The following is a 14,070-nucleotide window of genomic DNA, read 5'->3' as shown; positions in this document are numbered from 1 at the left end:
CTAGTGCTGCTGCTGCTGCTGCTGCTGGAAGTCTAAAGGTGGCTGAACCGCCTGTCCAGTGCCCTGCTGGGCTCTTGCTGGCATGGTGGAAGTGAGGGAGAAGAAGTGCTCCTCTGCTCCTTTATCTTTTTCTGGATGATTTCTTAAAAAACCCATTTCCATTGGAAATGGGGGGGGAGGGAGGGAGGAAATGGGAGTGATTTATACCACTCCCAAGCTGGTGCAAATTTGTCTTGAGTCTGGAGCATGTGGGGGACTAGGAAGTCATTGGATTCTTTGGAACCCACCTTTTTTCTAGCCTTCCCCCAATACACCTCCAACTACCCCCAACACACACTCTCTTTGGTTCTTCCAACACTGGTGTTCCAAGTTCAGTAGGGCCAGGGCCCCAGTAGTTGCCATGGTGGCGAATCCAATATCAGATCTCCCTCACCAAGATTGGAGCTCCCCACCCTCTGTCTCACCTGAGAGAAAGATCTGATGCACCCTATGCCCCTGGGATGCCCTTCCAGGGCTCATAAGATTACAGTTCTTCCATAGTCCCTACATTCTCCCTAAATCTGAGTCCATTTCCCATCTCCTGCTTTATTATTTTATTATTTATTATTTATTGCACTTTTAGACCGCCCTTTAGCAACAAGCTCTCAGGGCGGTGTACAACAAGATAAACTTTACTGCCTTTGACATTTCCACAAGGTATCTGCAGTTGTCCCCATCTTCTAGCAGACACTGAACTGTCCTTTCCATACCTCAGGCTGAAACAAGGAATGTTCATTGCAGACCTGGAGAGCTGCAGCCAGTCAGAGTAGACAGTACTGGGCTAGATGGACAAAGTAGCCTGAACATGGTATAAGGCAGCTTTCTGTGTTCTTGTCAAGCTCTGTGACACCTGTTCTAGATTTTCTGTCTCTCCCTGTCTTCCCTGAATCTCAATAAACTCTTTACCTAAAGCAACTGTGAAGAGAATCCCACTAAGAGCTGTAGGCCTTAAAGCATTCCATCCAGAAATGCTGTCTTGCTTTCAGTATCTAAAATGTTAAAAAGATGAGCTGTGAGATTATTAGAAGCTGAAAGTGCAGCCCTTGAGTTGACCTCTGGGGCTTCTGCTCTTTTTATCTGAAGTCTGCCGACTGGCTGACAACTTCCAGTTGGGGACTAGCTAGAAAGTGAAGGAATCAGCACATCTGAAATGTTTACATATTGGTGAGGCTTGCCTGGAGCTATAAAAGCCACTTAAATTCTTGGACGCTGTCAGCAAAAGATTTCTACTGTTCGGCCACAAGTGAAACCAGCCTCCAATTCAAAGACATGCTTTGTTCAAGCGGGGGATGGGGGGTGTCCTTGTGACAGCATCACTGTGTGGAGGAAACCTCTCTCTGCACTAATCAGGAGCCAGTGCTGCTGCTGTTAGCAACTTTTAAATGTGAGGAGGGGAAAGGGAATTAAAGTAGTCTGATGTGAAATAATTAAGTGGAAAGCCACCAACCGTTTTGAACATAGCCTTTTATTGTTTTTGTTGTTGATGAGCGGTGACAGTGAAAACAATGGTCCCATTGACTCTGAGTTGTAACTCCATATCCATTCTTTAAATAGGGAATTGGGAGAATTGGAGGGCAATGATCAATTGGTTATGAAATCAGTTCATTGCTATTCATTAATTTCTTGGCATAGTGGTTAAGGTGTTGGACTACGACCTGGGAGACCAGGGTTTGAATCCCCACACAGCCATGCAGCTCAGTGGGTGACCTTGGGCCAGTCACTGCCTCTCAGCCTCAGAGAAAGGCAATGGTAAACCTCGTCTGAATACCGCTTGCCATGAAAACCCTATTCATAGGGTCACCATAGGTCAGAATAGACTTGAAGGCAGTCCGTTTCCATTTTCTCTATGGAGTTGAAGGTGGCATACACAGGCGGTATTCAGATGTAACAATAAACTAAGGTGTATTGTATAGGGTTTATTGTTACAGGAACAAGCCTGGGTGAACCTTGGACTCACATACTCTACCCCTCTCTCCCTCCCTCCTCCTCCAAAGCAGTCATCAGCTTTTGCTTCTGTTTTTGATTAGCCATAGTTTAGCTCTGCATCCAAATGCTAAACTGTGATTAATCTTCACTGTTTGTTAAAACAAACCAGCTATACTAGGGTTTGAAGCTGGCTTGTTCCATTAAACTATAGTTAAGTCTAACCATAGTTTGCTTGGGTTTGAAGGAAACAACAAACTGTAGTTAATGAAAAATGAACGCAAGTATTCCAATCTTCTCACACCAGCACTGGAGGACAGAGGAAGTGCAAGCCCAAGTCTCACCTAAACTCATCCCCATAACAATAAACTATAGTTTATTGATATATCCAGATGAACTCATAGTGTCCCAAGGTGACCTAAATGGCCTACAATTCCAAATGCTGCAACCTGGGATTTTGACTATTTTGTTTTCTTTCTTCAGAACTGAAGTTTCACACAGATAAGAAAATATGCAGTTATTTATTGAAGATCCCTTCTATTTTATCACATATATATTAACATTAACTTCCTTTGTGATTTTTGTTAAAAAATAAACTAAGCAATACAATATGGAAGAACCGCAGATACCAACATCCATCAGTTCTGCTCAAATATGCACAGTAAAGCAGAATCACAAAACCCAAGAGGGAATCTGGCAGAGGTAGTTTCTGTAAGCATCCCTGGTTAATTATGAAACAGCCTCCTGAACATATTGAAACAGGACTTTCTGTGGTTAAGCTCACACAGTGAAGCTTCTGAAGGGTTTCCTTCTGGAAGAACCCTTCATCTACCTAGCCTACTGCAAAAACTTGGCCCACCCAGAACAGGAAGTCTTAGATATAGACAAGGATGATTTTTTAAGAGAAAATGGAGAGCAGGTCTAGAAATAGACTCTTGGGAGACCCAACATCTTCCTTTCTCTTGCCTGACTTACTGACCCAGCACTCCCTGACCCTCTCAACTATTTCATGGAAAAACTTAAAAAGCAAGGATGACATATTAAAATGTTATATCTAAGGAGATTTAATTCATCAAGGGCAAAGTCCCAGGCAATGTTTTTCCATCGTGTGTAGAAACGTAGACATATTGTTCCCATAAGCAGATGGACATGTCAGTCTCTCTGTACAGACATGGAAGACTACATCCATTAATAGTATCTGCACAAAAGAACATGTCTAGGACATGAATCTGGACAGATGGATTTCTTTGGCATTTGTAGGTCAAATTGTAGAAAGCAAGAAATAACATAAAACATAAAGAAAAGCACACTCTTCCTTTGTGGTGAAGACCTGAATAGGCTTCAAGAGGCCTGAGAGTGTTATGTATGATAGACATACAAAAGCATGCGTTGGCTCTGTTTAATTAATGCACATGTATTTCTTTCATCCAACTTTCACTTCTGGCAAAACAGGTTTCTCTCATTTTTAAAACACCTACCAACACCTGCAAACACTGTGAGCCGATAGAGGGGTAAGCATGCATTTCATGAGCAGTAGTAAGATCCCACATTCAACACTCTGGAGAGAAAAACTTGTCATCTGGATCCAGATATCACCTTCCATGGATGGAAAGGCTCCATCTGTTCATGGAAAGGCCTTTGATCCAATGGAGAAATCCTGCTGGTGGGGGCAGGTGATGTTTGACAATTTCCCCTTCCCCTGCAGCACCCAAGACCACAGTCCACATTCTCCCAGAGGAGGCCCCAGCTCTCTGGAACAGTAGCCCCCTTCAGGTATTACTTTAAAGCAGGAGTTCCCAAATTGTGGTCTATGGAGCACCAGGGTCCATGAGCTTCACTCAAGTGGTTCACAGCACGTCTGTGAAGAATAGTGGGAGTAGCAGCTGTGAATGGTGGGCGCAGTGGCTCCTTTGTCATTCCAAGAACCCAGTGGTCTGACCTCAAGATGAGCAGGATGGACCAGAGCTGACGGGGTGGAGAGGAGGGGCTTGAGAGGAGTGGAGAGGATTAGGGGCTGGAAAGACAGAATGAGAAGAAGTGCATAAAAATGTAATTTAAAAACCTTATAGTGTCTAGCACAGTGTATTACAATTGCTATAACAAGGAGAAAAATCATTTAGAGGTCCACCAAGACGCTTGGCAATTTTCAAGTGGTGCATGGGAAAAGAAGTTTGGAAACCACTGCTTTAAAGCAGGGGAAGCAAGGATGAGGTAGCCACCTCTGTTCTCCCTCTGCCACTATTTCTGTCACCTTCCAGCCTAATGATGATGGGGCAGAGCTTCTGCATTTGTCCCCTCTGCCCCCCATCACACTATAAAGTAATGCCTGAAGATTGCTGGTGTGGGAGGTAGCCCTGGGAACTACAAGGCGATGCTTCCACTGGCAGGAATGAATTCTAGATTCAACACTATGTATGAAATATATATATATATATATATATGGCATAACCCACACTTTTGTATATATGAGCCTAGCCCAGAAAATGCAGCTCTTATTCCCATATAGCCTTGGGCTGATTCCCCTAAAAAGTTTTCCCCTTTTTACTTTCATGGAGATAATATCTCTGTACATGCATGTTTTGCTCTGACCTATCTGTACTAGGTACCTATGGGGGTGGCGGGAGGGGGCAAGGCAGCAAGACAAGCCAGTGGTCTATAGCACCATGGATAGCTCCAAGTGAGCAACGTGCTCTGACGGAGGCTGGAGGTGAACTGAGGCCTCAAAAGTTTCTTCCTCCAGTTCACCTTGACCCACTTGGTAAGGATGGAAGGAGCTTTCAGTTCTTTCCATTTCTTATTTTCCAAACCTTAAATTCATTTCTCCACATTTCTGCATCAACTTGATTTTGTTTCTTTTTTTAAAAAAATCCTTATGAAAATTCTCCAGCATTTTAGTGAGAATTTCTCCTCCGAAGCACATTTTTGTATGCAATTTTTACTCATGTACACGTTTTTGCAAAGTTTCTCCTAATATAGTGCATTACTGTATGTTATTTCCATTAATATATTCATTTTTGCACACACTTTCCCATAATAGAATGCATTTTAATAAACATTGTTTGGAGAGCTACGCCGTAAAATTCTGATATGTGTGGATTGTGAAGGATGGCTGTGTTTGGGTTGTCATGTTGTTTTAGAAAGTGCTAATTTGATAGATTTGGCTTGAAATGCAAACTGAATTGAATTTCTCCCCACCACTATCCCTTGGCCTAAGATAAGGGCCAGCCCCATGGCCTGCAGACAAGACTTTTTGTGACTTCCTGCCTGCCACTCTCCCTTCACTACTGGGCAGGTGCACTAGCACAGAAAGCACTCAATTCCTCTGATTAGCCAAGTTCAGGGGACAGCTTCTGTGAGGATCTTAGCTTAAGCCTTGCAGGCTCTGGATAACCAGTCTCAGGTTCTGTGGGTTCAAATTACCAGCACTGCTCCAATTTGCCAGTTGATTGTACAGCAGCCCTGGACTCCATGACACCTTTTTATGCATAACAAGCTGCTTTAGTTTGTCTATGCCTCATCCATGTCCAGATTATCCATGGTTCAATTGGAGCATTTGCACCAGGGCCCTGCCTGGAAGAGGGCCCAGACGCTGAGCTTTTATTTTTTTTAACAGTAAGTAAATTGGCCTTATATTAGGGAAGTTAGGAAGCAAAACATGCAGACAGATGAGCCAGCTTTGCTTTTCCTCCCTTTGCAGTGTTTGTAGTCAATGAGTGAAGTCAGAGCTGTGATTGACAAGTTAGTTGTTTCAATACCAAGATACAGAAATTCCTGGGTCCTAAAGAGCAGCTATTTCCCCCTTCCCTTTAGTGTCTGTTTCCCAGTCTATCTCTGTAGTTTGCCCAAGCCCCGCAGCAGCAGTCAGTCAGGTCAGAGAACAGCAGGGATGGGTGAGAATTTCCTGTTCAGTTTGCATTTCAAGCAGAATGTATCAAATTTGCAATTTCCAAAATAATATGAGAACCGAAACACAGCCATCCTTTAACATTTGCATTTATTAGAATTTTGGTATGTAGTTCGCCAACCAAACATTTACAAAAATGCATATATTAGGGGAAAGTGTGCATAAAAATGAATACATGAGTGAAAATAACATGCAGAAAGGCATGATATGATGAGAAATGGCTTGCAAAAATGTGTACCTTTGCCAAAACTGCCTACAAAAATGTGTTTATTTGGAGAATTTTCATGAGATTTTTTTTAAAAAAAAATCGCAGATCACCATAGAAATGTAGAGGACTGAATTTAACATTGCTTCCTCTGAGTTTGGATGCATCTTAGTCTGGTGTCTCAGCTTTGACCATTCTGCCGTGGGTGTCCCTGCTAGGAGTCTAGCCTCTTGGTCTAGACTCCTGACGGCTTTGCTCTCAGCTTCTTCAACACTCTCAAACCCCCTCACCACGTTAAGGTGTGCATCCTAACGGGGGAGAGTACATTATACACATTTGTAATTAATATGGTATCCCCCCCCCAAAAAAAGCAATTTAATAAATGAGGAAAAAGTTTGAAGGTTTGAGGACAGGAAGTGATGTATAGCATTCTGTGTGAACAAAGTTAGGAGTTTGGCTAAGTTAAATCTGAACAGGGTTAGACGTTGAGGCTTGCGTTTGACTTCTGCGCAAAGTGACAATGGTGAGAAATGCATGGAAAAGAGATGGCTGTTTTTTAAAACAGTTCAGGTTTTATTATTGATTATGGTTTGTCTTTACTGATCTTTGTAAGCCACTCTGGAAGCCTTTTTTGGCTTCAGTTGTATAGTATGCAAAATAAAAATATTGCTGCTTCAGACCTGTGGAGCGTGCTTGGGTTCTTGAAGTAATGAGGTGTGTTCACAGGTTAGTAAAAAAAATTAACTCAACAAACAAGAAACAATATTTTTAAAAAAATTGGTGGCAGGGGCGGGGTGGTGGTGGAGTCCCTCTGAATATAACAACCAGATTGGATGAATCCAAAGGTCCATCTAGTCTAGCATCCTGCTTTCCACAATGGCCGTCAGATTCATCAGGAAGCCCATAAGCAGGGTTTGAGGCCAATAGCATTTTTCTCTTGTTTGTCTGTCCTCCCTGAACATAATCAGAGGTAGACTACCTCTGAACCTGGAAAAGAAAATTTGCTCATCAATGGATATTTAGCCCAGATTGCTATATGGAACCTCCAGGTTCCGAGCCTGTTTACCTGTGAATAAGATGAAGTTGTGTAGGTACAGCCTAACTATAGGAAAGGGGGCTTGGTTTCGCACCCTGCTTTGTCTAATTACCTTTAACAGAATGAGTAAAATAGTGGCCCATAGTACATGATATGCTGTCTGAAGAAGTCCTATCTCTATAACAATCACCAAAAACTAAACTAATTTCTTTTGTCTTGAGCTATAAACAGCGCATTTAAGTTCAATGGGACTTACTCTCATAATTGGCATGGGGCTGTAGCCTTAACTTCCTCTTTGCTCCACATAGCTCAGAAGAGCTTAGAAACACTGCCTTCACTTCCTGTTCCCATTTGAGACTTGCCATTTCAGTGGCAGTACTATGACAGATGTGGAAATCTAGTGTCTTTTCCTGTCTGCATGGGATATGCCCCATCTGCTTGGCCCTAGTCACCATGTTTCATTTGGAAACAGGGAGAGCCAAACTGTTTTAACGGAAACCTTTTGTTCCTTCCCTTCCACTTCTCCACAACTGACAGTGCTTTACAAAGTAGGGAGTTAACAGGGCACCTGCTGTCTCACTAAGAGGGCAGATAGGGTTGTGACTCTCCTGTCAACGAGACTTGGAACAAAAGGGATATGCATATTCATTGTCTACCAGAGTCTTAGGCAAAGTGCATCTTAGTGTCTGCTAGAAAAGGTGAGAGGATACTCAAGGCAGTGTGTTGCAGCATGCAAATACATCTAATAAAATTTAAAATTAATACTTTTTTTTAAAGCATGCATTCCTTCTGGAGGAAGGGGGGCCCTTTGGGGAATTGCACCAGGGTCCCCAACCATCTTAATCTGGCTTTGGCCCCATCTGCAATGTTTGTATACTCATGCAAAAAGTCTGGTCCATCTTCTCCCTGATGAACTAGGTTTCTACATGCAGGAAGCTTTTTTATGTGGAGAGCATGTCCACATGTCCTCATCCACATATATTTTGGTGTGGTGCAATACCAGGAGCAGTGTGATTCCTGTGGCTTTGTAGATCAGCTCTTAAGTCTGTAGGTGTCAAAGGGCAGGAGCATATACCTCATTATCAATATCCACTTACCTTTATCCATGCCTGTGCTAGAGAGTTCATAAACACAAATGCTCCATCTCCTATCTCCAATAAGGCAGAATTCAAGTTAATAGTAGCTATGACACTCTGCTGCCAAATGTAATTTTCAACATTGTTAATAGCATCTAGATAAGTAGAAATCAGAGCTTTCTGTGTGCTCTGTATGGATAACTTGTGAGTGTGGTCTGTCCCATTCATTTTGATGGTGGGAGTAGTTCCACATAGGCACTGATCTGCTTCTTCCATTGAAATGAATGGTGCCGACCTGATGAACAGGATAGTGCCACATGTGCATCAGAACCCTGGAATCTGTCTTTAGATCCATTCATCAGCATGTAACAAAAGCTGCATTATGTGGAACATGTCCAGAGGAGGTTAGTGAAGATGGTGAGGAGCTTGGAGACTAAGTCCGATGAGGAAAAGCTTCCGGGGTATGTTTAACCTGCAGAAGAGCCACCTTCCCATATTTGAAAGGCTGTCATAGAGATGGTGGCGAAAATGTCTTGTCTGTTCCTTCAGAAGGTAGGGCCCAAACCAATGGGTTCAAGTTATAAGAAAAAGGATTTTGACTAAACCAGAGGTTCCTAAACTGTGGTTCACAGACCACCAGTGGTCTGTGAGCTTTGTCCAGGTGGTCCGTGGCATGCCTGCATTAAATAATCATATTGATTTTTAACTGTCTTTTTATTGCTTTTATTTCTTATATTTTATGGTATTACAATTTGAATTCTATGGAATGCGAATTGTAACACAATACAATACAAGAAATTTAAAAAATACAATTTAAAATCATGCAGCACCTAGCACAGTGCAGTGCAATTGCTACAACAGGCAGAAAAATCATGAAGTGGTTCACAAAGACAATCAGCAATTTTCAAGTGGTCTGTTGGGGGGGGGAGTTTTGGAACCACTATACTAAGCAGAAGAAAGAAGTCCCTGATGTTTGACAGTGGAACAATCTGCCTTGGAAGGAGGCAGACTCTCCTTCGTTAGAGGGTTTTTTAACAGATACCAACTTATCAGGAATACTGCAGTAGTGGGTTTCCTACGTCATTGGAATTGGGCAATGATCTTTGAGGTTCCTTCCAACTCTACAATTATTCTATATGGTCAAGTTGAAAACTGTTTTTGATATATTAAATTGTCTCTCATTTCTCGGATGCGTATTAAATGTTTAAGCTGTTATAAGTCCCCAGGAGTAATTCACGAAGTTGAGGCACATTGTTGAAGACATATTTGCTTTCAAATTTCTTCTATTTTGGTCGGATGGATTATACCAGATGTCAATTCCCCCCCCCCATTGGAGATTTCATGATGTGACTGGTGAAATGTCAGAAAGTTGCCTCATATGCACATATAATTTATCCTGAATCTGCAAATAAGCTTTGAGGCGGTGATTTAATCTAAAATGCATTACCAGTTCAAAATTGTGTTAGTGCACGCTTACTAAAAATGGCTTGGCATTCAGGCTTTCTTCATCAGCATTAATTGGATTAAATTACCTGCAGTGAAATCAGAGCCTTTGAGGGAACAGCAAACTTTAGAAGCGAGACTCAAATAAGTCTCCAATATTTATGCATTCTTCGTTGCATTGTGACATCAGGGGATGTTGGGAGGGTAATTCTGGAGTTGGTGAAACTAAGGGTGCAAACTGATTGTTGTGGGGTAGAAAGGAAATATGGACCCAGGGAAATCACTACTCTATTGTGAGGCGAAATGATGAGCGTTGCCATCGGACAGATGGCAAGAGAGGAAAAACGGCACCAAACAAAAAGAGAAATTCAAAGCAGAATCTCAGTCTGAGCATAGAGATCTCAACTCAGTAATGAGGAGCACAAGCTTAGTTGAGCACAAAAGGTGTAGTAGAGCATGAATGCAATGATTTGAGAGCAGACAAAGGGTATCCACAGAACATAGAACCGTCAGGGCAGGCAACCTTAGGACATTATATATATATATAAAGATATGTATCCAGAGACAGAACATTTTCCTGCTCTACCATACTTAACCCTTATTATATTTGGATCAGAGGTCTCAATGTAGGAAAGATCAACAATATCTTATTGTTTTATAAACAATCTTCTGAGAATTTGGGAGCTGAGTCTTTATGTCATCAGCATACCAACTTTTTTTTTAACCAGCACCTCCTCCCATGCCTAACAGCTACTTGGTCTGTAGACATTGCAGGGGGGCACTGCTTAACTCCATGCTATGAACAGCTTTATTTACTCATTTCTGCAGATCATGCTGCCATCACCAAATGTATTTTCTTGCTTTTGTTGCTAAAAGCAGTCACATTTCCCCTTTTGTGAGTAATAGAAGCTGTGGGGTAGGGATGGGCAAATCTGACCATTTCAGCTTCTCTCAGTTTGTCCTGCATCCGTCTTCATTTTAAAAAAATGTTTTAGTGAAATTTTCTCCTAATATACACATTCTTGTATGCAATTTTGCCTAATATACAGTTTTGCAAAGCAATTCCCCATAATATATTGTGTTTAATGTTACTGTCATCAATATATGCATCTCTATGCGTATGTTACCCCAATATGTGTATTTTTGGACACATTACTTGGCTCTAGAACTGCTTTGCAAAATTTGGAGAAGTACAAAATTCAAAGGATGCTATGTTTCACATCATGTTTTGTCTCAGAAAGTCTGAATTAGGTAGGTTGACCTTCAAATGTGAACTGAATCAAATTTCTTCCTCATCCTTACTCTAGGGTAGTGGTGATTTGCATTGGGGTATTGGCACAGGAAAAGGGGTTAAACCCCTTATCCCCCACACTTTGGCCCTGATCCCTCCATGAGGCTGCTTTTGGCAAAGAGAGATAGAGAGAGAGAAGATGTTTGGAGGTGCATTCGTGCATATCTAACATCATGTTGAGTTTGATCCTTACTTTGTTCATGTAACCTAACTTTTCACATTCAGTAAGTGTAGCCATTTTCATAGGTTATCACCCTAGCAGCTGTTAATAAAACAACACCCTTGCCATTATTTCTTCCTTCAGCACAGCAAACCAGATTTCCAATTTGAGGGCATGCAATCTTAAAAATGTTTCTTTATATTTACAGGAATTAAGCATCTAAAAAACCAGAATGACTCGGCATTCCCAGAGGAGGATGAAGGAGTCAATGAAAGAGATGAAGAGTGGAGCCCATAAGTGACACCGAGCATCTGTGGGAGATCCTTTATTGTCAATAACTGAACTGCTAAACTTTCTGTACTTACAGTGGAACTCTGTTGCTTTCGTTCCTGACCCAAAGCAGTCTTCATCTCAGTACTGAGCAGCTGGAGGATTTCAGGATGGAATTTACAGCCACTTACAGAACCGGCAATATGGTACCTTGTTATTATGAAGATAACCATTTCTTCCCCCCCCTTTCTTTCAGGGTTTTAATGACCAGATGTATAGTTTGCAAATATGTTCAGTACTTTATCTTTTGTGCTGCCACAGCTTGAGTTCTGAATGTGAGCTGCAGTCTATAAGATCAGTTGTAAATAGTACAGATTCAAATGCTACAAAATAAATACAAACTTACATTTAGACAAAATTGTGTTTTGTACAGTCTTTCTCACCAGTGGGAAAGCCACATCAGGCGAACCTTTACATGAGTTTTTTTCAGCACAGCAACCCTACACAATTTGTGACCTGCTGATGACATGATGCTCATGCATAGTCTGCTTTGATTGCTCACCCTGTGAATACAGTAGGTGGTGTAGTCTGTATGGGAAAGTTGTGATAAGGCCACAAAATTGGGGGGAAGGGAAGTTTCCCATTCAAAGGAAACTTAAAGCATTTTAGGTTGTCCAGATTCTGACTGCATCTAATACCATAGATGGCAATTTATAATAATTCCTAAACCAATGTTGGTTTAAAGTACTGTGGGTTACTTGCAAGATGTTTGCCCTAAGTTGCTTTGGGGACAGATTTCTCTCATAAGGAAGCACAGTGGTTACACTGAATTTGTGTTTAAAGGATTAGCCTCTGGCACTGCAATCCTATACTGAAATTGGTGTGTCAGGATGTGTGTTACCAGGCTTGTGATCATCACCAGATAGGCAATGAGCTGGCCATCTATTGCCTCACCACATCCCCAGCTCTCAGCTGATAATGCCACCACCAGATCCACTGTCAGGATTCACCCATGGTGTGATGAACACCATGATGATTTCACAGCACTTAGGATGATGAGGTGAACGGCACACACTTGGTCCTTCCATAATAATTATGTTAGTGGGACTTTAGTCTTTTTGATTCCAAGAAAAGTTCGAATTACACATGGACTTAAGTTTACACACCATGTAAATAACGTTGCTTAGATGAGCAGCTTAACAACCCAGTCCAAGCTATGACCTATGCAGGAGCATCCACTAATAGTGACTTGTCATCCGATCTAGAACCATTTGTGCTTACTGTGGAGCTAGTATGTGGGAGGAAGTAATGGTAATAGAGACCATGTCCAGCAAGGTGAATGGGACCTTGGTACATCTGAAGAGCCCCCTAAGACAAGCTCTGCATCTAGTGTGATCCTCGAACTACTTCCCCTTGGTTCTGGTGGGACTCAGAAGGCTAGCAGGAAGGGTGGATGAAGGGCTGCAGAAGACAAATGAACACCACCTTCCCATCTGGGAAAGGAGCAGGTTTCCTGTTAAAAAAAGGGGTGGTGGCCTACTTTAGCCTCAGGGCACATAAATACTTGGAGACAGCCTTTTTAGGTACTGCCCTAAGGGTGTTCACTTCAGTTGTACCAGAATCATGGCAAGAACCCTAACGAAAAGTGACATGTACTTAACAAGAAGCCTTTCCAGATGATGATTAGTGGCAGCTGTGTTGCTTTTTATTCCAAAGCGCTGTTATCCAGGATCTAAAACATCCTGTCCTCATATACTACAACAATCTTGTTTCCTCCGGCACTTCTTTTTTTTTCCTTTGGTGTGGTGGGAGATTGTTACTAGAGAGCACCAACTCACCTCTGTTTTGTCCCACCCACCCATCTTGTCCCAAAGTCTCCATTTGTCTGCTGCAGCTGCAAAAGCTGGCTATCCATGACGGGATGTGTTGGCAAAACCAGTCACCATCCACTGCTGACATGGGCAAGAGACCATCTGGCCCTCTGTGTCTTGGGCTAAGTAATGCTTGCATGTGCGTAAGGCAAAGCCCCCTGCACCCTAATGCAGTCAGTGTGAGGAAAAAGCAGCAATGCTTGTAACACCATGAAGCAGCGGGGAGGGGGTGATAGACAGAAAGGCAGCCTAGCTTTCCCTCGCTCATTCCTTCTTTGAACTGGTTTGCTTCTCCTCAGGCTTTACTTGCTCCCTTTTCTTCTCTTGCTATTTAGTCCGAGATACTGTCTGTGAATGCAAGCCTCAGGGCCACAGCTTGGAAAAGTTACTTTTTTGAACTACAACTCCCATCAGCCCCAGCCAGCATGGCCACTGGATTGGGCTGATGGGAGTTGTAGTTCAAAAAAGTAACTTTTCCAAGCTCTGCCAGGGCTCTACAATGGCCACATGTATGTCTGTAATCAGAATGACTTTATTTCCCAGTAGTAATAAACCTTTCTTGATCCTTTCAACTACCAGTCTTACCACACTATTTTTGTCTGCACTCCACTGCAATATATACCAAACTCTAATAGTCAGGACAACTTGCCACTGGTTGATTAACATGGGAGTGCTAAGTCATCATGTCATCTTCCAGCCAGCACTGAAACACACCCATCCAGAGTAATGCTTGGGCTGTGTGTGTGTAGTAGTAGTAGTAGTAGTGGGGATGGAAGGGTGTGTCAGTTTTGGTTCTCTATTTTTCCCAGTCTTAAATTCAGTTCTCCACATTTCTGAAGCAATTAGTGAATT

General features: G+C 42.2%; 1 protein-coding gene across 2 annotated transcripts in view; it reads left to right on the top strand.

Moving 5' to 3' along the window:
• PPP1R1C (protein phosphatase 1 regulatory inhibitor subunit 1C) overlaps positions 1–11,743 on the top strand; it is a 66,837-nt gene extending 55,094 nt beyond the window's left edge. Inside the window, exon 5 of one of the 2 annotated variants that reach the window (XM_061612902.1) lies at positions 11,286–11,743. In XM_061612902.1, coding sequence (XP_061468886.1) covers positions 11,286–11,374 — 89 coding nt within the window. In that variant the 3' untranslated portion in view covers positions 11,375–11,743. The remainder of the gene's footprint in view (positions 1–11,285) is intronic. The other variant, XM_061612903.1, reaches the window with a different exon arrangement.
• The last annotated feature ends 2,327 nt before the right edge of the window (positions 11,744–14,070 follow it).

The sequence above is a fragment of the Rhineura floridana genome, chromosome 2, assembly GCF_030035675.1.
Source record: "Rhineura floridana isolate rRhiFlo1 chromosome 2, rRhiFlo1.hap2, whole genome shotgun sequence".
NCBI lineage: Eukaryota > Metazoa > Chordata > Lepidosauria > Squamata > Rhineuridae > Rhineura > Rhineura floridana.
The sequence above is the reverse complement of the archived record's forward strand: the minus strand, read 5'-3'. Positions and strand labels throughout refer to the sequence as shown.